Here is a 27,880-nt window from a genome sequence, read left to right as displayed (position 1 = left end):
GTCAAGCTCCTCAGTGGCCCCACTGCACCCTCTCCACACATCTGTGAGCAATCCCACCCCCAACTCCCACAGCGTGAAACCTCTAGATGCGTGCGTAAAAGAGGCAAGTTTGCCGAAACCATTTGGCTGGGCGGGACGCGCACACAAACACACGTCCTATAAAACCGTTGGATGAACCATGGCTTGATAATGGATTAACGCATTAGACAGATAACCAGCGAGATCAAACCATAAAGCCCAGATGTCAATGTATTGGAAGAGAACACCCATCCACCCATTGACGAGGAGTGAGTCACATTTTAAAGCAGCTGAATAAGCGTGCGCCGGTGCGGACGGGGAGATTCAGCGTGGGGTATTACACTCGTTTTTACGGGTACTTAAAGCCCACTGCAGCAGCAGGTTTATGGGGAAGAGAAGCGTGGAGCTCGCGCCGACAAAACGAACCCACAGCTGCTGCGCGAGCCTCTAGTGTTTCAAACAATCACAGCGCGCGGGATGCCCCTGCACGCTGCTGGTGCGCATCTTCATAAAGAGCGACGTTTCGACTGACGAGACTCCAAAACTATATCCGTTCCGAGCTAAAGCCCGAGAACAAGCGGCTGACGAGAGTTTGAAAGTTTGTCCTGAACTTTGTAGCTGCCTCACCGAGAACAAAGCTGAGAAAAGTACGTTTACAGGAACTTCAAAGGGAACAGCGCCGCCGAGAAGATGCGTGGAGAGGTCGCGAGGAGATTTCAGATGCTGCTCGCGCTTTGCTCGATTCTTCTCTTCAGTTTGGGAGCAGGCTTTCCAACAAGACGCGAGAGTTTTACCCATAAAGTAAGACATGTTTTATTAAACTTACCATTTTGTTGCTAACAAAGCTATAAATATTATTTCTTCAAATGTTCACTTAATTAATGCTTTTGGTTTTTATACAGTACAGTATAGCTCCGTGGTTCGCTCTATTTTCATTAGCACATAATAACATTTTAAAATGAGATAACATTAGTTGTAGAGAATTAAAGTAATTCTATTATTCCAGAGCCGGCCCAGGATTATACAGGGCCTTAGACAGAAGTTGATTTGGGGCCTTCCAAACAGAGATGGGTGACCTGAAATCTGTATGATTCGATTGAATTGACTTTGTGAAGTGCCTTGAGACAACATGTCTTGTGAATTGGCGCTATATAAATAAATCTGGATTGAATGGAATTGAATATGGACTTAATTTTTCTCATGGTATTTATCGTGATAATGATAAATGGGATGCTAAGAAGCATTTAAAATCCATGTCTTTTGGGGGCAGCGGAGGTGGGGAGAGTAATTCAAACAGCAATGTCAACAATTCCAGCCATAGTGTCAGGTTTCATTGTTATAAACAACATCAATTAGTTTATCATTATTATGATTAATAACGCCTATTATCATAATTGTTGTTCTCCCTGGTAAAGGATGCAACAATCACCCCTGTCTGCTTACAACTACCATTGCTCTACCAGTATTTCCGCTACATATGTCAGAAAATTTTTCACAAAAGATTTTTATCAAAACAAATGGTTTCATTTGAAAGAGCATCAAGTTCTTTTCAAATGATACCAAGATCATAAATTAGGTTTGCAGAAAGAGATGGAGGATACAATCTAAGGGAGGATAAAAACAAGAATAGTAATGAAAAGTATGTGCATATCAAGCTGTTAGCTGTGGAACAGCTTGGATAGACAGATTATGCACAGTACAAACATGAATATATATAAAAAAAAGATATAACAAAATACTTCTAAATATGTATGTGGATGTTGAAATATATATGTAAGTAATACGGGACATTACAAGATGATTTATGTATCTATACTGCTTTAAATTGTGTTACCTTTTTTTAAATGAAATGAATGCAATATCTATCTATCTATCTATCTATCTATCTATCTATCTATCTATCTATCTATCTATCTATCTATCTATCTATCTATCTATCTATCTATCTATCTATCTATTTATCTATCTATCTATTTATCTATCTATACACACACAGTGGTGGCTGGTGTAACATGTAATACATCTATCTACTCCAATATGAAATGGAAGCGATACGATGAATACAATTGAACAGCATCCCTTTCATCATGCCAGCAAAATGCCAGATCAAAAGCACCACAAAACCTAATACAGTCAATGAGTTTAGATAAAATATGACGATTCTTATTAACCTCTTCATTGTGCCTTTTTACTGCAACGCGGTGTCCAGCTGCGCCACTATGCTAATCTTTCCGAGCACAGCTAGCTTGACAGAGTTTCTCATATGAACACTCGATTGTTCATGCTTCTTAATGCGTTCGGAAAGATGCTTCAAGTCGGTGTGTCCTGACTGCGTCCACGTTAAATTACATTTGGCACTTTTAAAAGAATGCAGGGAAAACAGAAAAGTGTTATTCCACAGTCGGTCAGCCACGACTTCCGCACCAACCAACTCTTGCAAAAACTCCGGTTGTAGACTTTATTTTTCTCCTTGGTCTACTGGTTAGTGATAATGTTGGGCTTATCAGGTCCCAGCTCCTTAACCCAGATTTTCTCCTTCACTGACCTTCTTGATAGATAAATAAGGATCTCACCAAATTCAGTGGAAGCTGCACCTCACCCGTTAACTTCGCCATCATCCCTCTGATTGACTGTGCCACACAAGCGTTTTCTTAACCTGCGAGGGGCGATATTTTCAGTGCCCCAATTCCATGAAAGTCTGCGACACTGATTGGCTGTATATGTCTATTCAGTTGCCCTAGCCACTGTACACATATTTCTATTCGACTGCACCACTGGGGCACTCTGAACAGTGCCCCATGATCAAAACATACGAGTCTGTCTGTGGGAATCCACTGTTGAATAAATATCAGTAGGTGGGAAATGTAGTTTATATATATTTCATATTACATAAAGGCATACTTTAGTAAGTAAAACTGATGTAATGAACATGCTTTTTATTAAATAATCACTGCAGTGATTATTCCAGTGCCCTTGGGGGCCTTCTACTGGTGTGGGGGCCAAAGTGATATGCTTAGGTTTGTTATGACTTGGGCCAGCTCTGTATTATTGTAATGAAAAAGCAAATCTTAAATTGTGTTTCCAATAAAAATGCTGAACGTGCACTATAATTAATTTGCTCCCCTTCAAAAATGCTAATGTTACCTGAATACCTTCAGTGGGATTTGTGTGCAGTATGAAAATAACAGGTACTAAAATAAATTCCTTTTTTATATGAGCACAGCATTCACAGATTAAGCATTGTAATTTAGATTCTGGTAATTGATTACATCTGTCATAGTTTAATTTCACAAAATAATTAAGTAAGCTGCTTGCAGATCATAACTCAGCGCACATTGCTCTGTTTTACTCCACTTCTCTTTCCATGTATAGTAACGTTTGTCATGCCTGAGCATAAACCCTGGTATCATAAATCGAAGCTCGGTGCGTAGCTCGGCACACTGCACAGTGTGTGTGATGTTTCTATCTCAGGGGAATGTTTGTGCTACGCACAGACATATTTGGAAATCAAAGTCTGCTAGTGCATGTCTGTGCATGTGTGTGTGTGTGTGTGTGTGTGTGTGTGTGTGTGTGTGTGTGTGTGTGTGTGTGTGTGTGTCAGGGCTCTGTTTTTGTCTTTGAACTCTCCCATCTTGTGTGGCCACCCAATGATGCCCTGTTGGGACTTTCTCTCTCATCATATGTCTGATTGATGTAAAAGCATAAAGAGGCAGAGAGAAAAACACAAGGAAGGAAAAGAAGGGAGTCATTAGTTAGAAAACTGCAGTGTGTGTGATGGTTCATTTCTAACCCGAGCTGTTTGTAGACGATGACTCTCTACCTGTGCTTGTGACCTGCAGGGTGTGGGCTAAGACAGATAGGAAGGAGAAGAAGGAGGCTAAGCTCAGTAGAGTAACTAGATGCTTATGTAACCAGACTAAGGCAGGCCTTTAACATCTCCCATCCTGGGGCTCGGGTCAAGTGTCATTCATCTGGTTGTTTATGTTGGCTCTTTTTTGTGTTAATGTGGAATTTCCTGTTTTTGGGTTTTACCCCCATCCCTCTTCAAAGTAGAGAAAGAGGAGGGTTGTGTTGAAATGGGCTGTTTCCTAAATATCAGGACCTGTTAGCTGTGTTTACTGTCTGCTTGTACTCTCAGGCTTCACAAGCTCATCCCAGTTCCTCTAAGCATGCATTTGCTGTCCTGTTTCTATTTGAAAAAGATGCCGATCAAAGAGCATCCATAGTTTATTGTTCTTCTGCAATGGTTTGGAAACAACCATGTGCAGGGGCCTTTGATTTCTGTGCGCACATAAATCAGGCCTGCCACTCTGCGTGCCTTCCCAGCCTCCCCACCAGTCCTACCGGATCTCATCCCTACCCCTTACTTCAGTCCCATGGTGGCATCACCCAGCTTTCCGACCTCTTCTTCCTAACCTCAGTGTGTGTCATCATCATCAGTACGATGTCAGTATCCCTAATTGGGTCTAATGTTTTAAATTGCTTTAAAGCAGCACTCTCTGCTTATCTTCAATGTGGCTCTCTGAGGAGAGACTGCAGTCTCCAGGTCAGGACTGATGTATCCATATGCATCTCTGCAGTCTCCCTGTTAAACACACTGCATGCCATCAGCCACAGGGCCTTTGATCAGGGGAGCCCCACTACCAAGTAAGGAGGAGAGGAGGAGAGCAGGATCACACAGAACAAGGGGGAGGAAGAAAGGAGGAGGAGAGTGATATGCAGGGCGAAGCAATACAAGATCCAGATGTGAAACATCACAAGATGAGGAGGGTGTGAAAGTATGTGGCCTCTTGCATGGCTCTGGACTTCAACTTTTTGTGTTGGTTGGTTAGATATATGTGAGTCTTAGGTGAGCATGGTTGGATCCAATGGCCTTCAGTCAGGTACTGGGTCAAGTGTTCTTCATAATATGAAATCAGGAATCAGGCTTAAGACATACCTTCGAATAAGCAGCATAATGTTGATTGATTGAGAGTTGAGATGATAAGAAAGTTGACATTCTGTCTTTAGCATCTTAGCAATTAGCATCATTAGGTTTGCATTTTTAATTGTAAAAATACTCAGTGTTGTGTTCCGCCAGAGAATATAGACCCTTAAATCTGAGATTTTCCAAAAGAGTGCCAACATTTATGAATTTAGCATTTCCCATAAAAGACAGAAGTTGGGAGCTTAAAAGGATAAATCAGAGCAGCTTTGCTCTAAAACATTTAGAAATTAGCTCTTGGATCAATTTGCTGTTTCGTCCATAACGAGGGTATGAACAACTCCTCTTTGCACCTGAAAAAGTCAGATATATAACAACCTAAAATAACATCCCAATATGCCTCTGTAGAAAATTCAAAAATCCTGTAAAATAACCTCTTTTACCCTTTGTGCCATCTTTGACTTAATTTTTGAAAGCCTACCTCTTACATTGAACTGCAAACAGATAACTTTGAGTCTCCTTCCCTCAGCAACAACTTCCAAACTGAAGAGTGTTGTGGTTGTGTGATCTGGTAGAGCTTAGATACTGGGTGGAAAAATGATCTGATTTTAGACTGGTAGCAGTTCTGTCCCAATGTTTAAAAATTTAGTTCAGGTAAAACTGTCTAAATAACATAAATAAAGTAAAAAGAAATAATATCAAGCAGATAAAATAGCCAGAAGCTTGAACTTTCTGCTAAGAAATTACTTGTTTCACAGCACTTTCAAATGCTTCTTTTTTCATGTGTTTTAGCTACAAACCCATTCAACTGATTGCAATAACTACATTTCATTAAAATATCTAAAACTTCATTTTGAAACATGACACAATGAGGGAACACGTGGCTAGAGGATGATGTTTTTTGAAGCATCTTTCATTTATGAGTGTATTTTTATGAGATGTTGAGGTGCTGACTTTACATCTATTGGACTACATTATGTTTGCTTGAAATATTTCCCAGCAGTGAATTCAGTTTGGGGTAGAGAGGCCAAATGGTCATAAAATGTAACCTATTTGTCACCATTACTTTAAATTTATTTGAGGAATGAGGCTGACTTTATTATTTGTCCTGCCTTGGCTGAGTTATCTGCTTTCATGTGTCTGTACTCTTGACCGCTAAAACAAGATCTTTATGGGACAGTCACAGGCTCTTTAAAGCGCATCTTTTTCTGGAGACCATAACCAGAAATCATCAACTCACTGCTCAGATGATTTTCCTCCTCTTCAGCCTTCCAACTGCCCCTGTTTTACTGGACAGACCTCAAGCTGGCTTATCTCCAATCTTTAACTCTTGTCCATCGTGCACGAGGGCAAGTGCAGCACATGACATCTAAACATGGTTAAAGGCCACAGCTAAGTGGAGAAGCAGACCGACAAAAACAAGATACAGCGCATGTATTTACCATTTGCCATTATTCTTTTTGTCTTCACACTTCTTTGTTGGTAACTGTAAAACCTGACATTCTGTGGGGGAATGAAAACAGCAGCGCACCAGGTTTAGACACGCTCGCATCAGCCCAGGAGTCCCACGCCTCCCAGGCCCTCTAATTAAAGCTAAAAGAGGATGTCGCTGGCACAGGACCCCCTTTGTCCACAGCCTGGATGCCATGACTGTTGTGGGGGAAAAAAAAGGAACGAATGCTTGTTGATCACTTGGCTCATAGTCTGAATGCCTCAGGTGTTTCACAAATTGCTGACCTTGCCACAAAATCAAGAACAGTAGTTGTTTTTGCAAAGAAGTACTACATTATCTGTAATTGATTTTCATTATGCCTCCTGAGTCAATACTTTGTCGAAGCATTAGCAAATCTTTAAGGTATGTCTACCTGCATTGGACATTTACACCCTGATGTTTTTGCTTTTCTTCTTTGCAAAATACGGTCACTGCCCTGCTGGAACATGGACTTCTGATCCAATCTCAAGTATTTTAGTAGCTTTCGGCAATTTTTCTTTCAGGATTGCTCTGCTTCCCATTAATTCTGACTAGCTTCCACATCCCTGCTAAAGAAAAACATCCCCACAGAATGATGGTACCACCACCATGTTTCACCATGGGATGGTTTTTTTCGGCGTGACATGCAAGTGGAAGTTTTACGTCACTCACACGGCTTTCTTCTTGTGACTCCTACCTGTTGAAAAATGGTACTGGTTGCACTAGAAAAATACATAACAAGTATAGGAACATGTGCCATGACAACATTTCAAATGGTTGTAATGGTATTGGCAAGCCACTGTAAATGTTTAATGTGTGAAATATTTTGTACCTGTGCTAGACAGTTCAAATACAATTTTCCGTATTTTCCATCAGATTCATGGCCATCCAGTTCAGAGTGGTGGGAGCCAGCATGTCTCCGAGGAGCAGCAGAACCAGGTCCAGAGCATTCTGCCTGAGCCTCACAGCCACCAGAGGAGGTGGTCTCACCCCCAACACCGCTCTGTTGGGGTTCTTCCACAGCCGGAGCCTGAGGAGGAGACCAAACCTTTTATCTTCGACATAAACAACTTTCCAGACTTAGCCAATGCTGACATTAACTCTCAGAACCCCAACATACAGGCAAGTGCAGAGAGGGCAGTCACACTTCTTTGTATTTTAAAATTACTTTGTTGAAGCAACGTTTCTGTTTGTGGGATAAAATATTGAAAACATAAAAATTTTCTTTAAGTAATTTTCTTTAAACTCTGCCAAAATTAATAATCTGCTAGTCTAATCTTAGAGACACGTCTATGTTTCGTTTTACTACTTTCTTAAATTAAAATGTAATTTAGCCTAAAACTAAAAACATTTTTCAGTAAACCTGTTCTGTCCAACTCTGGTGAGTGTAATCAGGATATGGTTTAAAGGGCCATTATGATATGAGCCTACGCTGATCACCCACAGCATTATGACCGCTTGTCTTCTTCATGCCACTAGAACAGCTTAGACTGTCAGGACATAGTGCTGGTAAGTTGGATTTGTTTCCCTGCAGCATATGAATTTGTTAAAGGTTTAACAATATTCCTCACTTCTCCTTTTCAGTGATGACTAAATCTTTTATGAGTTGTCATTTACCATAAAAACATTTGAAACAGCAGTTTGTACAATTTATTTTCCAACAAACATAGATTTTGTTTTGGTTTGTTTTTTTTTGTTTTTGTTTATTTTTGTCTTTATAAATGTCTGAACCTTACATCAGATGAGTTGGGCTTTGGGAAATGCTGTTGCATCTAGGATGAGTCATCTTGCAGCAATGAGAGGTATTTATGTAGAAGGTTCAATAAGACTCTGAGAGAGTTGTTCAATCTACTGAACGTTAATGCTCACTGACTGACTAATTTCTATGGAAAGATTCAGTCATTAGCTTAGTCATCTAATGATTTCAGAGGGCTGGGTTTCTGACTACAGCTTGTCTCTTAGGTGAAGCTTTAAATTTGCATAAATACTTTGTTGAACTTAACTTTTGTAAATATACAGAACACCAAAAATAGACCTAATGCAGTAAAAATGAGATTCCCTTTTGCTTTTTAGAGATGCACTAAGAAATAAACTGTTCATGCTCATTAGCTGATACCAATGAACACCTAGTCAGAAACTAAAAAATCTGATCTTTTTTTGATCAGTGAACCCACCCTACATATGACTCAGAAAACAGCCATCTTTAGTGTTGAAGCTATTACTGATTTTCAGTATCAGTGTGGTGTTTAAAATTAGGTTAGAGGAAGTGCTAAAGAAATATATTTTATGACATGTTGACATATGTCTGTTCTTTTATTTAGGCTGCGAGAAAGTGAGAGAGAGACTTATATGAGATAAAAGGACAGCTGAATGGAGTACAGCAAAGTTGCTATATTTTATCATTTTGAACTTTTAACACCTGTTTGTCATGGAACACACCAGAGTTTGAATTATTGGCAGCCATCTGGAGATCCCAGAGTTAACTTAAGGATCTGCATCTTCTAGAACAGCAGCTGCTGAGCTATCTGTCAAAGCTTTAGAAACAAAGCCAAAAATTCTGATCAATACATCATTCCAAGTTATGCTTTTCAGAAAGTTCAGCTTCACAGAATGTTTTAGTTTCCATGTTTAGAAGCATGTGGTTAACAGAGCTTCTCCCCTGTTCTGCGCAGGTAACCATAGAAGTTGTTGACGACCCTCAGATGGAGGTAGAGATGGACCTGGCCAATGAAAAAGATTGGCTACCTTCCTCCCCCTCCTCCACAGTGGATTGGATCGGAGGCAAGAAGCTCTTTTGGCCCCTCTTTTGGAGCTACACCGATTCCAGCGAGGAAAGCAACAGTCGGTCAGGCACAGACGAAACTGGGGAGGAAGAGGGAGAGGATGATTACCCTCTGGATTATGGAAGTGAAGAGCCCTTACCCAGTGGAGTGGGGGGAGACTGGGATACTCGTTGGAATGAAGGTTGGGATCCCATGGAAAGCTATTATAGTAAGCTTTACCCAGTGGCACAATTTATCTGTTAGCGATGCCAAAACATTACTGAGTACAACTTTTCTTTTTTTTTTTTTATACCTAACAGTGTAATAAAAAAGGTACCTGGAATTTGAAATGATCAAGAAGTAAAGAAAAAGATAACAGAGGGATCAGAATTAATGCAGAAAAATCACTCCGCGGCTTATTTAGGTCTTTTCGCCGACAGAGAGAGCCAAATGATGCAAACATACGAGGAAGCATGAGCACTCGACCATGAGGACATTGTGGGTTACGGCTACTTTGAAGTCGACACTGTCATGCCGGTCTCAGAGGCCCGCCTTTTGAAGACGGCTCTGATGGGCTCACTAATAGCAGCGTGAGGCCGTCACTGTTCTCTGGGACAAAACATCCTTCTGCCTGTGGACAATTGGAGGGCAGATTGGGAACACAGAATGGCAGAGACCATTTGGCCGGCTCTTTCATCCCTCCCTGGGACCCCTTGGGCCCCCTCCCCTTTACACCCTCACTGTCCTGTGCGGCACAGCCTTTTGAGTGAGTTCAAGAATTTGTGAGGCTGTAAGGGCGCCACATAACTTGTAATGTGTCTCAGCTTTCACAGACAACTTACTCAGGGATAAAAATAGTAAAAAAAAAAAAAAAAAAATGAGTGAAAAAGGATAGCAAGGTGGACATTGTCAGGGTTTGAAAAAAGAAGAGAACTCCATATGCAGAGCAAATCAGATCAGATCAGTAGTTAGGACGTTTTTTTTTTTTTCAAAACACTGTGAAGCTCTCGTCCCATTGATCAAAATATTTTATAAATCAGAGACAGAATTCAGTCGGAAGATCTGCCATCTCTTGTTATGTTGTTGAGTCTAAAAACTGGATATATCTAATATGTTCCCATATCCATTAAACCATTATACATTGTATTTTAATCTCTTTCATTGTTGTGCATAGAGAAGAATCAGTAAAGGGCCACAATGCAGCTTAAATGGTCACATCTAAAGACATTGTCGACATAAATTAAGGGTGCCAACCTTAGTTCTATCTGTAATTACAACCTTCTTGAGACCTCATGCTCCTATGGCCACATGGCGAGCTGGCGTTGCCCACAAAGTCAAATTGAGTGCTGTTACACCCAGGCTGGTATTTCTGCACCCACCTCGCCTTTAATCAAGAATGACTTGTTTTTCAGTGTTATTAACACCACAAGGAAATATGGCGCGGAGGCGGACAGCCACAGCACAACCTCTCCCCCTCTAATTTCACTGAAGCCTGCTTAAAAAGAGTGCATGGGAAAGGTTAAATCAGGAGAAAATTGTCATGTCTATAGACTAGGACGTTTAGGAAACTTTGAAAGCTTGTTCTGGATTAGAGCGTTGAAGTACACAAATTCCTGTCAAAACAAAACTTCTGTTTTGTTTTTCTGCTCTGTTTTTGCACTGATCTAATCACAGAGTGTATAGCTGGCTTTGATCTACATGAAGTAAATCACAAGAGCTTATGGTGAATTTGAGTCTGTGGTCATTCTGGATTTGTTTTCTCTCCCACAGAGAAAGACACAGATGAATGGACTCCTTGGTCTCCATGCTCGGTGACATGTGGACACGGTGAAAAGAAGAGGACTAAATCCTGTGGCTACTCCTGCACGCTGACCGAAGCTTCAAAGTGTGACCTGGAGCCTTGTCCTGGTAACATCTTGCCTCTCTGTTAATAATAAAGAAGATTTTTAGTCTTATTTGTCAAATGGTTTCCAATCTAAACTCATTTCTGCCTCTTCTCCTTGTAGGTGATGTCAACGCTGTAATAGAACCATTGCCTTTTGAGATGGAGAACGGCACTGAACCATTTGGAACAGGTGGGTGTTTTATATCATGTAGCTGATCAACAATTTGGCACCAGACTTCTAAGTCAAATAAGTGAGATAGAGAGGTAGTTCCGGTATGGCCTCTGAGATCTCTTAAAGAACACAAGGCAAAGCAAAGCAAGATTATTTGTATAGCACTATTCATTGACAAGGCAAAGCCATGTGCTTCGTTGGAAATGAAAGGAAACCCATTTAGACAAATCTGTATAAAAGCAAAAACTGCATCAGGAAGACCAGGAGATACTGCAGCCAGAGCTACGAGGGTTTAGATCAAATCATATCGATGTGTTAGAATACTTAAGCCAATGTCTAAATCCAAATGGGAATATGTGAAACAACTTGAATTGATGTTCACTGATGCTCTCCATATAACTCGACTGACTTTTAAGTTATTTTGCAAATAGAAACGGGCAAAAAACTTAGATTCTAGCTGTGCAATGTTTGCTGAGACATTGCCTAAAAGACTTGCAGTTGTATTTGCAGTCAGAAGGAGTTCTACAAAGAACTGACTCGGGCCTAAATACAAATCTACACCATATTTATCAGATTTAATAAGGTTTTAAAATCATGTGTCGCCCAACTTACCAATTATACACTACCTTGTCTACCTTGTCTTGATCTATTGCTAAAAATGCCAATTACATACTCAGAGGTTTGTGAAAAAGTCCAAAGAGTATAAAATCTTTTACAAAGCCCTGGATATACTGGAATTGTTATTTCATAAGTCACAACACTAGTAACTGATATACTCTCCCCACAGACTGCAGATTCTTGGGCTGAACTGTAATTTAAATGTTTAGAATAACCACCCATAAGATTTAGACTGGAATCCATTCTGATACCTGTTTGTTCTATCTGCGGAGCTACCGTGAACTGTTTGAGACACAGTTTTACTTCTTCTGTCCCCTTTCCCAACAGATGTGGACAGCTGCGAGAAATGGCTTAACTGCAAGAGTGACTTTCTCCAGAGGTATCTGCAGCAGGTTTTGTCTGAGCTGCCCAGCTGTCCCTGCTCTTACCCGTCCGAAGTGGCGTACACTGTGGTGAGCCTCTACGATGAGACTCACGGGCGGCCTTTCCGCTGGCGCGATGCCAGTGGCCCAAAGGAGCGGCTGGACATCTACAAGCCCTCCGCCCGAAGCTGCATTCGCTCTGCACTTTCCAGCGACTCATCTACTCTAGCGGCACAGCATTGTTGCTACAATGATCGTGGACGCCTGATCACACGGGGGAAGGGCGCGGGCACGCCAAACCTCATCAGCACCGAGTTCTCGCAAGAGCTGCACTTCAAGGTGGATGTTCTGCCTTGGATCCTGTGCAAAGGGGACTGGAGTCGCTTCCATGTGGTACGGCCACCGAATAACAAACTGAGTTGCCCAGAAAACCCCCATGAAGATGTGTTTATGAATGAACTTGAAGAGGCCAGAGAGTACTGAGTTCATACTGCTAAAACAACTACAGTTCAGTTGGAGAGTCAGAGGACCCAGTCCTGATTTGAGATGAAACAGCCTCTGCTAAAAGATGTGAAATATTACTTCATGGCCACACATGAACTATTAATCATGCATAAAAAAACTCAAAGAATGTTTTCATTTGTGATTGGGAGTTTTGATGAGGTCTGTGCCTATTTCAAATTAGGAATAGCATCATTGTCCAGAATACAGGCTCAACGAACTGATTTTCATGAGAGGAGGAGGAACAAAATGGAACAATGTATGTTCAGTTGCCATCTTCTCAAACATCTGGTGTTACATCCATTTATTTCTTTCTAAATTTTATTCACTCCGTGGCTTGTTTTATGTTATCCAGTAGTTATTGTCTACTAATGGATAATAACAACATGTGGCCTGAAGCTTTATACAAAAAACTGTTATGTTGACAAAGTGGTTCTTTCTAAGACACAAACATAGGTATGGGCAGAGTTTAGCTGATCAACATCTTAACAATGCTGCTACAACACAAAAACCCTCAGGCTGTGCAGATCCAAAACACAATACATGCATTCAGTTAGTGCTTTTTCCAACACAACTGCAAATTCTTAAGGTATATGGATCTGAATATGAAATTATCTGAAAGGCAAAATGACTTTTGATGACAGTTGATTGTCCTTGTAAGACTTTCCAGAGAGCGTTACGAAAGTAGCCTTTAGGTGAAAATGATCCAGAAAAATCACATTTAATTTCAAATGTTTTGTCACACTGACTGATTTCATCCGTTTCCTCATGTTTTCTTTCAAACCCAGCTTTCAGACCCAGCCTCCATATCTCTACAGTGCAGATGTGGGTTAAGAACAAGTTGGACAGTGGTTAGATTTTGCACGTAGGTGTGTCTCTACAATGTTCTCAGGGGGACTAACTGATCATATCAAACAAATTTGCTCATATACCTCATCAGCAGGACACTTCTGGATCTTGTACAAAGCGGGTTGGGGTGAAGTATTAGCTGTGTAATCCACATAGGAAGTGATGAACAGATTATGCCTTTTCAGAAAGCAGCTGGATTCTTTACGTTTGAAGAGTTCGGTTGGGACATATTCCTTTCAAGCTGCTCGATTGAACTTGATTGGATAGAAAAGACATTCCTTCCTAAATAAAGTAATGTCTTCGGCTGACAGGATATTGGTACTGGCAACAGGAACAAGTTGGTATTACCAAATATTTCAGGCTTTAGCCATTAGGTATGGTGCATGATATTAAAAAAGGCACAGTTTTAACCTCTGGCAAATACGTTTCAGCTTTGAAGAACTACCTTTGTGATGGACACACCTAAACATGACCCCAGGACTTGTCCTTTCTATCCAATCTCATTCCATGGATATTTGCTCCAAACCTCTTTTCAGGAATTCTGCCTCCACATGCATACAGACATTTGTACTTTGAAATAGCCAGTTTTAAAGTAAGGCACTTTATTTTTTGCCATTTATTACGAAGTTTGTTATTGTGAAATTAAGCTCACCAGAGATGCTGCGTTATTTCATGAAGTTGCAAAACATGTAAGAAGTGTTGATAGAAAGCATTATCTTTGTTGTAATTTCTGAGTCTAGTATTACATATTAAGGTGTTGTACAGTATTTATTTGTCTTTTCTGTTTTGTTTTTTAAGTTTTCTGAAGCATTGAAATGTCTCTACATTCAATATGGTGCACTAGTTGAACTGAACAAATGAGGGCACCTGGTAACAAAGGGAAGCAAAACATGTCTGTCTTTCATTTTGTGTTGGACTGCTCTATCAATTTGTTGTTGCAATTATATTGAAGAAATATCTATATATATATATGTATAAATATAAAACGTTTGCATTCATCATGTGACTTATTAATGTGTGTCTTATTTAACAAGTCTTAGGCACCGTGGCTGATTTGAAATCTTTTTTGGTTTACTGGTTCCAGTTTTCCAAGCCAACTTCCCATTTAGGAAACAGAAAACACCATAAAACTGGGTGTTACTATTTTTAAACAAAGACAAAATTATTCTAGTGATTATGCTTAAACTGTCTTTAGCATCTTATGTTAGCGAGTAGCATGGTTAGCATTACAAAGTGCAAACATTAGTTGTCAGGTGTATTCCTTGGAGAATGCAGAGCTAGACTTTATCCCAGATCCAGCATGTTTTATTACAAACAATGATTTATGGCTCAAAAGGCTCCAGTTGAAGTCTGCTCTGGATCAATTCCCCTATTTTGCCAGTTCAACAAAACGCCCCCAAGAAAAGTCAGGATTGATATCCCATGTCAGCTGTAAACAGTTGTAACTTGAAAAAGTTGTGTACGAAAAGACCAAAACCACAAAAGTAAAAAAAAGGATGAAAGAGCAAAATGACCAGAACTTGACAAAGTCTATTTTCCATTACAATAGCCTGAAAGAACACCCAACATGCCTCATAAAAAAACATAATATTAACAAGCTTCTTAAAATGTTTGTGCCTTTTCTGACTTCAACGCCATAAATATCACTGAACACTGCCAGCTTTGAGCCTTCTTCCCACTGTAAAAAACATCCACTCTAAAGAGTATTGTGGTTAATGCAACCTGGTACATATGGTTAATTTACTGATCAGAAACAGGTAGGGGTTACCGGTCAGGCCTTACCAAGCTGAATATCTGCTGATTCCCTGTTAGCCCCGTCAATAATTCTGAAAATCACAAACGTTGGCTCTTCTTCTCACATTAACAAATTCCACACTGAAAAGTGTTAGTTTGGCTTATTAGGTATGGTGCGATGGGTGATCAGAAAAAGATTGGATTTTTAAGTTTCCCACTTATCAGTCACAAGTCACGGTGAAAATCAGATTATGTCGACACAGCCACCTCAGTAATACTGAAAAGAGCTCACATTAGTATACTTCCCACAGTAGCAACTTCCAGACTGAAGAGCGTTGCAGCTAGCATTATCTGCCATATAAAACTAGATTTTTGAGTGTTTGACCATCCCATCACCACAAATATCAGGCTAAAAATGATCTGACCAACCGATTTCTTGCTGCATCTTTAGAAAAAAAAAAACGTAGTCACAGTTAAATTCTGATAAGAAAAGAAAATAAGTGTACCTTCCAAACCACTTCTTTTAACATTGTTTGTTCCCTTGAATTTGTTTTAATGACAATCTACAAAGTAGGAAGCCAAAGAAAGGTTAATGGGTAATGTTGCTAGGTCTATCCACTATGCAAAACTGATGGAAACTGCAAAGCTGTGCAATCTGTGAAGAAAAGAAAAACTGTTTGTGGTTTTGTGAGTTAGTGCCCACACTGATGAGGAGTAATCAGAATGAGCCTGTAATCTTTCCCACCGAAGCTACATTTTCCACATGCAAAGGTTCCTGGAAATAACAGGAGCTGGTTAGATGTTGCATCTCTTGCAAACCTGTGGGCTTAGAATGCAGTGATTAATTTAATCAGAAGTGTGGATATTTCCTCTACATGTTGGCGTGATGAGTGCAAGTCATCGATTATACACATTGTCTACACAAACAAATCACAGCCTTGCATTTATCCAGAACAGGTTGTTTTTTTTGGTGAGTCATACAAGTGACGGGTTATTCACAAATGTGATGAGGGTAAATGTGGCCGTTGCTAAACGGTCAATTGAACATGTAGGCCAAAATTCTGCTCTTCTACACAATAGCTCTTAAGCCCTTTTATGCCTTTCCTTAAAGCCACCATTCATGTGGTTTCTAGGTTGATCTATGTCTGCCACATTGTTGTCTGAGGCTATAGTCTTTCTAGAGGATTAAATAACCTTGAGATTATAAATTAAAAGGTCAGAGTAATGCAAATCCATAGGCTCAGGAAATACAAACAGTACTCTCAGATGCTCTGCTTCTAACTGGTCATGAAATCCATCCTCCTTTAATTGTTTACTTCGACCCATGAGTAGAGAGGTACATTCACAATAAAAAACCAAAGTGGGACACAACCAAGTAAGACTGAATTTGACCCCATGTACCTGTGCAGTTTTCCCTGGTAAATGAACAACAACAAGCAAATTCAATCCCCATGTGGTTCTGAAGTTGACTACAAATGAGTGCTGAGTGAAAGAGAGCCAGACAGATGCTGACCACATTGCTGCCACAGAATAACAGATAAATAACCACAGATGTGTAGACAGTGGAGAAAGCCAGAACAGGGAAAACAGAGGAGAGAGAAAATGGGAGGCAAACGAGGGACATGAAAGAGTGCTTTGGAAACACCATGGCTAAGAGATGGTATCTGACACACTGAATGAAGCAGGAGATTTACGGACAGACGCATTTAAAAAGCAACCAAGTTTTCTTCACAGCTGGTGGAGGGCATGGACATCTTGCCACTTAGCGAGAATGCTGTGGTTTCACAGAAATTTAAAGCTGTTTGGCTGGAATGAGTTTGGCTAAATAACAAATCAAATAAAACTGAGCTATGAGTCAAAATTTCTGATGCAGGTTCTGCTGTGCGCCCTCATTTTAGATAGTTGATTCACCTCTTTAGTTTAGCGCTGGTGACTTGGGCCTGGAGCCAGCCTTTGGTGGTTACAGATATGTTTACGTTTGTAGGCTGGCAGGAACACGAGATTTCCTCTGGGTGCGCTGTGGCTTGCTGACCTGCAAACATCATGGCCCTCACAGTGCCTCCCTGCTCCTCTTGCAAACTGCTGCAACCCCAACCCCCAACGGTGAGCGCTCGCATGACTGGTAACAGCGCACAAACAAATACAATTTCACACCGACCTGCAAAGGTTTATTGAAGTTGTGGAAAGCAGCCATTATGGACACACTCACACAGCGAATTGAACACATTCACCCATTTAAATGTCGCCACACAAGAGCAAATTCTTGCATGTGTTTTTGCAGCTCTACCTATTTGGGAATGCCTAAGGGCCTTAAGTTCTTATGGATTATTTGCAGATGGAATTATCCAATTCCTTAGCCTGCTTGAGACAGAGGAAGTCCTTGTTCTGGATGATCAGCAACACTAATCTTAAAAATGCAGCTTCTGTTCAAGAGATCATCAGAAAAAAAAGATTGCCAATATTCCCAATAGCTGTTTAGGATTTGTTTTCTTTTCTGACATACTTGACAAATGAAATCTACAGCAATCACAGTAAAATCATAGTGGAAGGAATGAAAATGCTGTTGATTCACCTTACATTCAGACACATGGAAACAAATGTAAGGAAATTCATATTTATGTTGTAAGGTGCTTCATGGAAATGATTCTAAAAGTCTAAAAGTTTATTTCCCCTTAAATGGCAGCACATTTGTAGGTAAACTGCACTTGTAGCAGTGTCATATTGTGAGGAGGTGGTGGAGGACCAAAGCGCAAGCAGGAGGACGGCAGCCACGTGGTTAGTTGAAAGATTTAATAATAACTGAACTTAAATTTATAGTGGGGCACACAGGCAGGGTAACTTGCAAGAACACAGAGACATGGAACTAGGAATGTCAGCGGTGAATCCGACAGGGAACAATGAGAACCAAAGGGTATTATTACTGAGGAAGGTAGAAAATGGACCAATGAACACGGAGAACTAATCAGGAGGAATGTGAGGCAGCTGGTGAATGCAAGGTAATTGATGAAGTGAGGTTGATTAAAACAGAATGAACTAGAGAACATTAATAGGGACTAACCAACTCTATCAGGAAATACATACTCAAATAACTCAGGTATCCAAGAAAGTAGTCTAAACACAAGAATGAATTATGAATCTAGTTAATAGATATTGATAGATATTGAGATGACATAAGACCAAACTCTGGCCTCAAAAATAACAGCATGGAATTGCTGAACTCAACTCCATTGAACACTTGTTTCCAATGATGACAAGCCTTGCTTTTTCCAGTTAAGGTGACGCCATCCCATACCATCACACTGCCTCCACCCACATACTCAACTATGCTTCTCAACCCACAAATGCAGCACCATAGAATACGAAATAAACAGGATTTCCAAGAGTAAAGGATAATTAATTGCAAAAGCCTTGTTACAATAACAAATGATAAATTAAACACAAATTTCCTAACTTTTTCTGGTAGGTACAGTATATTAATTTTGGAGTAAAACATGGAGTTAAACAGTTATTGGACTGGATGTTTAGGGGGGGAAGGGTAGTCTTTTATTAACTTGTTATTAACCTGGTTTTAGGAGGAAACACTTGAAGTAACTAAATTATTGTCAAACATTTTGTGGAAACCTTGATGTGATTTTAAACCAGGATTTTCTTTAGATAACTAAATTCTAAAAACAAATGTAGATGTCAAGATCCACATGTGGTTGAATTTTGGTTTTCTTTTGTGCTCATATTTGGATCTTTTCCTTGTTGTTTTTTTTAGGTCTTGACTTATTTAGTTAATTTCCCTGTGCTTTTTATTGTTAGTAAGGTGTTGCCTTATAAGTTCATTCCTTTATGCTTAGTTTCTAAATTTTGTGTTCTTTGTACTTTGAGTTCATTTCTGTTAGATATTTTCCCTGGGTTTTCTTGTTTATCTGTTCAGCACCTCTGTGTTAAATAGTCTCTGTCCATCAGATTCTCTGCCTGCCTTCTGCCTTAGCTGCTACTCATTACCGCCTGATTACTCACACCTTCATTCTATATCATTCTCCCCACTTCCCTCAGTATATATACTGATCAGTTCTCATTGTTCATTGCTTGATTCTGCCAAGACTACCTGAAAAGACTCACAAATGAGAGAAACACAGAGATGGCAATTAGAGGAGTTTATTAGCTGATGTTTGTTTTCTTTCGGCGCTCGGACCCCAGTGGAAGACATGGATGCTGATAATGACATGAGCTTGAATAAACATCTTAGGGTTAGAATTAGAGAAGTCTTTCCCCCGGGATCCTGATACTGGTGGTGAAGTGGAGGCCTGAGGAGATAAAGGGAGTTGGAACGAGCTTGAAGCCTGATGGTGGAGATGGGGTGGAGGAGGGTCGAAGCTCAGCTGAAGAGCAGGAGATTCTGCATATGACGGTCTTTTAAAGCGAAGCCTTGAGGGATGATTGGCTGAAGAGGAATGCAGACCAGAAGCTGATTGGTTGGAGTTGAGAACGTATTGGAGTAGTTACACGGAGCCAGAAGTAGAGGTGAGTCTTCCAAGTTGAATTTTCGTCTAAACTCCATGACTACCTGTTACTCAGCCAGTTTTTTTTAGACCAGTTTTCCCCGCTGTAAGTTCTTGTATTGTATTGAATAACTGTCTTATTCAGTATCAGTCTCTGCTACTGGGTCCTTTACAAACCAAACCATGAAAGTAAATACCTGTGAAGGGCCTTGCAAATGGCTTTGTACCCTTGAGCTTTTATACGTTTTGTCACATCACAGCGACAAACTTCAATATTTCAATGGGATTTTGTTTAATAGACCAAATCAACACATTATCTGTGGTCTTGATTTTTTTTATTTTTAATACAAATCAAAAAGGCTTGTATTCAGACCCCTGCATTCTGATACACCTAAATACAATCCACTGAAACCAATTGGAGAAGTCATTAAATTAGTAAACAGTCTGCTTTGGTTCAATTTCATCTCCGTATGAATCCAGCTGTTCTTTGAAGGTTTCAAAAGTTTTCAAGAGAACATTAGTGAACAAACAGCATCACGATGACCAAGGAACACAGCCGACATGTCAGGGAGAAAGTTGTGGAGATGTTTGAAGCAGGGCTAGGTTATAAAACAATATGCAGCACTTTGAACATCTTTGCCATTCCTTCAAAAAGGAACAGTGTGGTACAACTGAAAAGCTACAAAGACAAAGCTTCTTCTATACACAAGAGCTTGGAAATGAAAGAATTATTTAGAGAAGCAGCCAAGAGGCCCATGGTAACTCAAAAGAATCTGTTGACTGGACAACTCTCTGGGCTTTATTGAAGATTTACAACAAGAAACCAGTATTTAAGATGTTCCCTCCCTCAGTTTGCCACAAGCCATGTAGGGGGAAAAAATCAAACATGTGAAAAGGGGTGTCCTGGTCAGATTATACCAAAATTAAAACGTTTTGGCCTATATGCAAAACGCTGTGTGTGGTGTAAAACTAACAACACACCATCCCCACTCTGTAACATTTTGGTGACAAGATCAGGGTATGGGGATGCTTTTATTCACCAGGGATAGGGAAGATGCTCGTAGGTAATGGGTAGATGGACGAAGCTAATTCCAGAGTAATCCTGGAAGGAAACCTGTTTAGAGGCTGGCAATATTTGAGGTTGGGCAGAGGTTCACCTTCCAGAAGGAAATCAGCCCTAAACACCCAGCCAGAGCTACAATGGAATGGTTCAAATCACAACAAATTCATGTGTTGGAATGCTCAAGTAAAAGTCCAGAGCTAAATTACATCAAACATTTGTGGAAAGACTAGGAAATGCTGATTATAGACACTGTACATCCAATCTGACTGAAGATGAGTTAGTTTCTATTAAAGAATGGGCAACAAGGTTAGTGTCTAGATGTGCAAAGCTGGTTGCGACATACGACAAATGACTTGCAGCTTTCATTGCAGTGAAAGGCATTTCTACAAAGTATTGAAGGCATTTCACACTTTCCACACTGATTTTATCTGCAAAAACTTGCAAATCATATATAATTTTCCCACTATTTCCCCAATCTGCACTAATTTGTGCTTGTGTTCATATCACTACAACTCTTAATGATATACTGTACGTTGAGGCAGAAGTATTTTTGCCAGGCATAAATGTAAATTTGGGAGCTATTATGGGAATCACAAGATTCACAAGGGGTATGCACAAGCCTAACCATGTACAAGCCTAACCAGGGATATAAATGCCCCAATGTGGCAGAGTGGTATAGATGAGTTCATGTGGTACAGATTTGCATTTCCAATGGTTCTCACCCGAAGGTAAGCATGTTCGAAAGCAAAGTGTTTGAATTAGCTCATGAAATAAAAGAAAGAGGTGAACAATCATTGTTTCAACAGAGATGTTGGGCACAAAACCCTTGTTTGTGGATCTACTCTCCCAACCCACCCCATCCTTATCCTTATTGACTCATCCTCGGTGAATTCAGTGTCAAAGATGTAACTGAAGCGACCACAAAAAAAAAAAAACATGGCTTTTTTGTACTCTTCTTGCATTTATGGACTTTTTAAATATTCTCCAAACTCCCCATCTCATTCTCTGGCATTTTTCATTTTATCAAGCAAGAACAAGACTGAGGAAGATAATACTAACAATCGACACTGGACATCAATATCCTTGGATAAGTCTGAATAACTTACATTCTTTGGATGAACCAGACTCTACAAACCTTTGTTTGTTTACTCATGTCCAGAGGGAGTCTTAATTTTCTTCAACTTGCATTCTCTGTTGATAATATAATCAAAAGAAAGGCCAGCACAATACCTTTGGACATGAGGGGGGTTGCCTGCAGATCCAGTTAGTTCCAAGGCGGCAGGCAGCCAGTCATAACAACATCAAAAAGCTCCCCTAGCCTCCAGTACTTAAATGGAGCCAAGACCCTGAACCATAAATATGATTGGTCCACCTTTTTAAGATAAGAATGCAGACGAGCTTAAAAGTTATTGCGGACAATATGTGCAGGTATGAGATGGCCATAAAAGTAGAGGATGAATTGAGATGAAAGAAATTGGAGGTTAAGGGCAAGAGAGGAATCTTGATATCTTGCCTTAGATCAAAATGAATAATCTTCTTGTTTTGCAGGAAATGGAGGGGAAAAGGCCTCACTGCAACACACAGGTGCCCTATAAAAGAGAACACATTATGATCCTGTCTACTCTGTGTAGTGTTCTTCCAGCCAGTTCAAGAAAAGGACAGGAAGAATGGAACACCGCCACCTTCTGGTTTCTACTAGTAAGGACACGGCCCTGAAATTAAATTCTGAGTTCTTATAATGCGTCTTTAATGTACTTAAAACACCCTGATGTCTTGTAGTTTTATTTATAATATAATATAATTTATAATATAATAAATATACCGGTAGAATTTGGGAACATGGAATATGTATGTATGTCTTCAGAAATTATATACACAAACATGGATGTCATTAAGCCTTAGCCCTCCTACATCCAGCTATGGATAATGTCAAAAACTAAGTGCACTATAGCTGCAGAGTAGATATGTACAAAGCAGTATTTTTTTTTTCATTATATAAGGATGTTTAGCCCTTGAATGGGCATGTGTTTGGTCAGAGAGCATGTTAACCTTCTGATGCATGAATTATGAAAACCTGAGTCAAAATTATTTTTCTTCTATGTTTTTTATTATTTTAAGCGTATGAAAAAAACTGATATACTTTTTTTATATATTGTTTTCAGGGATTCACACACACTCTATGTTCACTGCAGTGGACATGTGTGAAGAGATGCCTAATGAAATCTACTGGATCACTTCCTTCAATATTTAGTTTTCAGTCTCCAAGAAAGGTCAATGTCTATTTTTTCTTCCATAGCTCCGTCATCAAGCTGACTCTGCATCCTGGCCTTCACCATCTTGGCTATCTGCATCCTGAGTGACTACATTTCCTTCAATATATAGCCAACGTACACTGGTTTTTACAACCAAAACAGTCACAAGAAGAGATCAAATAATTATATAACTGGAATCATAAACATACATAAACATGATTAATTGTGTCCACTTGATTTGACACATGGTAATTCCAAATAACTACTTATTTAAATGAATATTTTTTAATGAATAGAATTAAAATATTACTTAGATGTTTCTGTAAAGCTTCAGATTTTTTTTTTTTTTTACCTCTAGGGTTCTTCTAGAATAGAAAAGACTTGACAGGATATTCCAGGAGTGGTCTACAAGTGTGCAGTTACAATGACTTAGCGCTGAATAAAGCCCAATGGAGAGGGACAGTAGAGAACATTCTAGTAGATGTTAGAAACTATAGCATTTAAAAGAAAATGCATTTTTATATTTGTCCACTACAGTGACTGCTATGTGCCAGTTCCACAAAAAGCTAGCTATACATTATGGTGCAGATGAGAGAAACAGGGAGACGCAAAGGAGGAAATCAGTTAGGTCAAGTGACAACTTTCCTGCTTCCACTGTTTTGGCCTTTTAGTTAATTTTACCTTTTAAAAATGCACCTGTTGTTCAACCAATACATTCACATGAGCAAAATGATTTGCATGGAAGTACAATGTTCATTTGCATCACCTGGTCCACTGCCTCCTTTTACATTTCTGATGTAAATCTGTGTGATATTCAGGGCTGACTCAGACAATTACTCTGTTTTTTCAGCATTCTTGGAGATGTGTGCAATTGTATGAGCTATAACTGTGTTTCCCGTCCTCAATTGGACCAAGTGACAAGCAGGAGGGAGATTATGCACACAGCACATCACTATGTAGTTGTACGCTCTGGTTGGCAATACCAATCCTGTTTTAAGTTCTGGTGGAATTCCCACTGAACTGATTAGGGGGGATGAAACCTGCTACAAGCTGAAATTGTCCTGTGTCATTTGCAATATCAATTCAAGTGTAAATTTTGTGTGGAAACTACACAGGTCTAGTCCAGACTCACTAAGTCAACACAATCTGTTTTGTATAACATTTTGCTGTAGGTAATACAAAAAATGATATTTTTCAGAAGTGAGATTCGAACCCAGGCCTCCAGGAGAGACTGCAACCTGAACGCAGAAGAATAGTCTGCGGAAAGGTTGAAAAATGACGAACATTACAGCCAATAGCGTTTCAGGAATGTTGAAGGTGTCGAACACTGTTGAACATTACAGCCAATAGCGTTTCAGGAATGATGAACGCTGTTGAAAAGGTTGACATGAACAGCCAATCGCGTTTGAGAAATGTTGAAAGCCCAACGTCGTTTTGGATTTTACGTAAGAGCGCGGGAGCCCGTTTGGGAAATCCATCCGCGGTAGAGCGAGAGCAAAGTTTGTTGCTAATACCAGGTCGAGTCGGCGTTGACAAAACAAATTTGTCTTTTTAGCGATATGGTAAGTATCTGCACCTTCATGACAATGCTTTGTGAGATTAGCATGACTAACAAGATAACTTTTTAACGGACGGTTACACCAGTGTTACTGTCTAAGCTGCGTGACATAGCACTGGCTTCGCGATCATGGTGTTTTTGTTAAAGCTACCATTGACTATATTAAAAATTTATAATTTCAATGGTTAAGACAAGTTTTTGTAGCCAATAACATAACCGAGCTGTAAGTTAGTGTGTAAAAATAAGTATTTATGTGATTGCGCGACATGGCGTTGATTTCACTTTATGGCCTCTCCCGTGACTTAGCAATTAAAAAACATCACTTCGTGGAAATGTAAGCAATACCTATGAAGTTATTGGTCGATTTTTTTCAGTTTTTAAGATGATGTGCACAAAATGGGATCGTTAAGACTGGCTTGTAAAAGTTTTCATACCCCTTGAACTTTTCCACATATTGTCACATAACAACCACAAACATTAATATATTCTGTTGTAATTTTATGTGAAATACCAACACAAAGTGGTTTACGATTGTTAAGTGGAAAGAAATTATACATGATTTAAAACATTTTTTACAAATAAAAAACTGAAAAGTGAGGTGTGCAAAAATATTCAGCCCCATTTACTTTGAGTGCAACCAATTGCCTTCAGACATTACCTGATGATTGCTAATGGCTAAATAGAGTCCACCTGCGTGTAACCTAATCTCAGTACAAATACAGCTGCTCTGTGACGGCCTCAGAGGTTGGTTAAGAGAATATTGGGGAGCAAACAGCATCATGAAGTCCAAGGAACACACCAGACAGGTCAGGGATAAAGTTGTGGAGAAGTTTAAAACAGGCTTAGGCTATAAAAAGATTTCCCAAGCTTTGAACATCCCATGGAGCACTGTTTAATCCATCATCTGGAAATGGAAAGAGTAGGCCACAACTGGAAATCTACCAAGACAAGGCTGTCTTCCTAAACTTACAGGTCAAACAAGGAGAGCACTGATCAGAGATGTAGCCAACAGGCCCATGGTGACTCTGGATGAACTGCAGAGATCCACAGCTCAGGTGGGGGAATCTGTCCATAGGACAACTATTAGTCGATCACTGCACAAATGTGGTCTTTATGGAAGAGTGGCAAGAAGAATGTCATTGTTAATAAGAAGTCCCGTTTGCAGCTTGCCAGAAGCTATGTTGGGGACACAGCAAACGTGGAAGAAGGTGTTTTGGTCAGACGAGACCAAAAATTTAACTTTTTGGCCAAAATGCAAAACGCTTTGGGCGGTGGAGAACTAACACTTGCACATCACTATGAACACACCATCCCCACTGTTAAATATGGTGGTGGCAGCATCATGCTCTGGAGGTGCTTGTATTCAGCAGGGACAGGGAAGGTGGTCAGAATTGATGGGAAGATGGATGGAGCCAAATACAGGACAATCTTGGAAGAAAACCTGTTGGAGTCTGCAAAAGACTTGAGACTGGGTCAGAGGTTCACCTTCCAGCAGGACAACGACCCTAAACATAAAGCTACAATGGAACGGTTTAAAACAAAACAAATTCATGTGTTAGAATGGCCCAGTCAAAGTCCAGACCTAAACCCAATTGAGAATCTGTGGTAAGATCTGAAAACTGCTGTTCACAAACGCTCTCCATCTAATCTGACTGAGCTTGAGTTGTTTTGCAAAGAAGAATGGGCAAAAATTTCAGTCACTAGACATGCAAAACTGGTAGAGACATACCCTAAAAGACTTGCAGCTGCACTTTCAGCACAAGGTGGTTCCACAAAGTATTGACGCTGGGGGCTGAATACTTTTGCACAATGCCCTTTTCAGTTTTTTATTTGCAAAAAAAAAGAAAGAAATCATGTAATAATTTTCTTTCCACCTCACAATTGTTTACCAGTGTGTGTTGATATTTTGCATAAAATACTTTTACAAGCCACTGTAGCACTGAATGAAGCCCAATGGAGAGGGACAGTAGAGAACATTCTAGTAGATGTTAGAAACTATAGCATTTAAAAGAAAATGCATTTTTATATTTGTCCACTACAGTGACTGCTATGTGCCAGTTCCACAAAAAGCTAGCTATACATTATGGTGCAGATGAGAGAAACAGGGAGACGCAAAGGAGGAAATCAGTTAGGTCAAGTGACAACTTTCCTGCTTCCACTGTTTTGGCCTTTTAGTTAATTTTACCTTTTAAAAATGCACCTGTTGTTCAACCAATACATTCACATGAGCAAAATGATTTGCATGGAAGTACAATGTTCATTTGCATCACCTGGTCCACTGCCTCCTTTTACATTTCTGATGTAAATCTGTGTGATATTCAGGGCTGACTCAGACAATTACTCTGTTTTTTCAGCATTCTTGGAGATGTGTGCAATTGTATGAGCTATAACTGTGTTTCCCGTCCTCAATTGGACCAAGTGACAAGCAGGAGGGAGATTATGCACACAGCACATCACTATGTAGTTGTACGCTCTGGTTGGCAATACCAATCCTGTTTTAAGTTCTGGTGGAATTCCCACTGAACTGATTAGGGGGGATGAAACCTGCTACAAGCTGAAATTGTCCTGTGTCATTTGCAATATCAATTCAAGTGTAAATTTTGTGTGGAAACTACACAGGTCTAGTCCAGACTCACTAAGTCAACACAATCTGTTTTGTATAACATTTTGCTGTAGGTAATACAAAAACAAAAACATTATTGTCAGAAGTGGGATTCGAACCCACGCCTCCAGAGGAGACTGCGACCTGAACGCAGCGCCTTAGACCGCTCGGCCATCCTGACAATGTGTTCTGTATACGGTACACACCGAAATTTATACATTCAGAAATTTATACATTCTGAAATTCATGCATTGTTAGTATGTACTGTCACTGCTATGGTTGGGAATTTGTCGTTGTGAATCTGACAGTTTTGCTTTGCGGCCTCATGTTTCTCTAAAGGCCTCTTGAGGGCCTCAATGCGTGGTACTAGGTACCATTACCTCCTAGTAGTATGACAATACGGCAGCACTTTTAAAAATATTTTCACAAAATAAAAAATGCAGTGCGCATAACGTCCAGAATCTATATTGTGGAATAGATATTCTCTATTCCACAACATAGATTTCCAGAATCTCTATTGTGGAAATAGAAAAATTTACACTCATGAGGCCCCAGCGAGGATCGAACTCGCGACCCCTGGTTTACAAGACCAGTGCTCTAACCACTGAGCTATGGAGCC

General features: G+C 39.9%; 1 protein-coding gene and 2 non-coding genes across 4 annotated transcripts; 1 reads left to right on the top strand and 2 right to left on the bottom strand.

The window, feature by feature from the left end:
• The first annotated feature begins 124 nt into the window (after positions 1-124).
• ism2b (isthmin 2b) lies at positions 125-14,561 on the top strand. 2 transcript variants are annotated; one of them, XM_047387071.1, is made up of 6 exons: positions 125-819; positions 7,290-7,535; positions 9,086-9,377; positions 10,946-11,083; positions 11,182-11,250; positions 12,178-14,561. In XM_047387071.1, the coding sequence occupies exons 1-6, from the start codon at positions 709-711 to the stop codon at positions 12,693-12,695; spliced, it is 1,374 nt and encodes a 457-aa protein (XP_047243027.1). In that variant the 5' UTR covers positions 125-708; the 3' UTR covers positions 12,696-14,561. The 2 variants fall into 2 exon arrangements, with proteins under 2 accessions (XP_047243027.1, XP_047243026.1); XM_047387070.1 differs by having other exon boundaries at positions 9,086-9,404.
• A 12,798-nt stretch (positions 14,562-27,359) lies between these two features.
• trnal-cag lies at positions 27,360-27,442 on the bottom strand. Its single transcript has one exon. It is a non-coding gene; the product is annotated as a tRNA-Leu (tRNA).
• Positions 27,443-27,807: 365 nt separating this feature from the next.
• On the bottom strand, positions 27,808-27,880 carry trnat-ugu. Its single transcript has one exon. It is a non-coding gene; the product is annotated as a tRNA-Thr (tRNA).

This window comes from Girardinichthys multiradiatus, chromosome 15 (genome assembly GCF_021462225.1).
Source record: "Girardinichthys multiradiatus isolate DD_20200921_A chromosome 15, DD_fGirMul_XY1, whole genome shotgun sequence".
Classification (NCBI taxonomy): domain Eukaryota; kingdom Metazoa; phylum Chordata; class Actinopteri; order Cyprinodontiformes; family Goodeidae; genus Girardinichthys; species Girardinichthys multiradiatus.
Note: the sequence above shows the minus strand (reverse complement) of the source record. Positions and strands in the feature narration are given on the sequence as shown.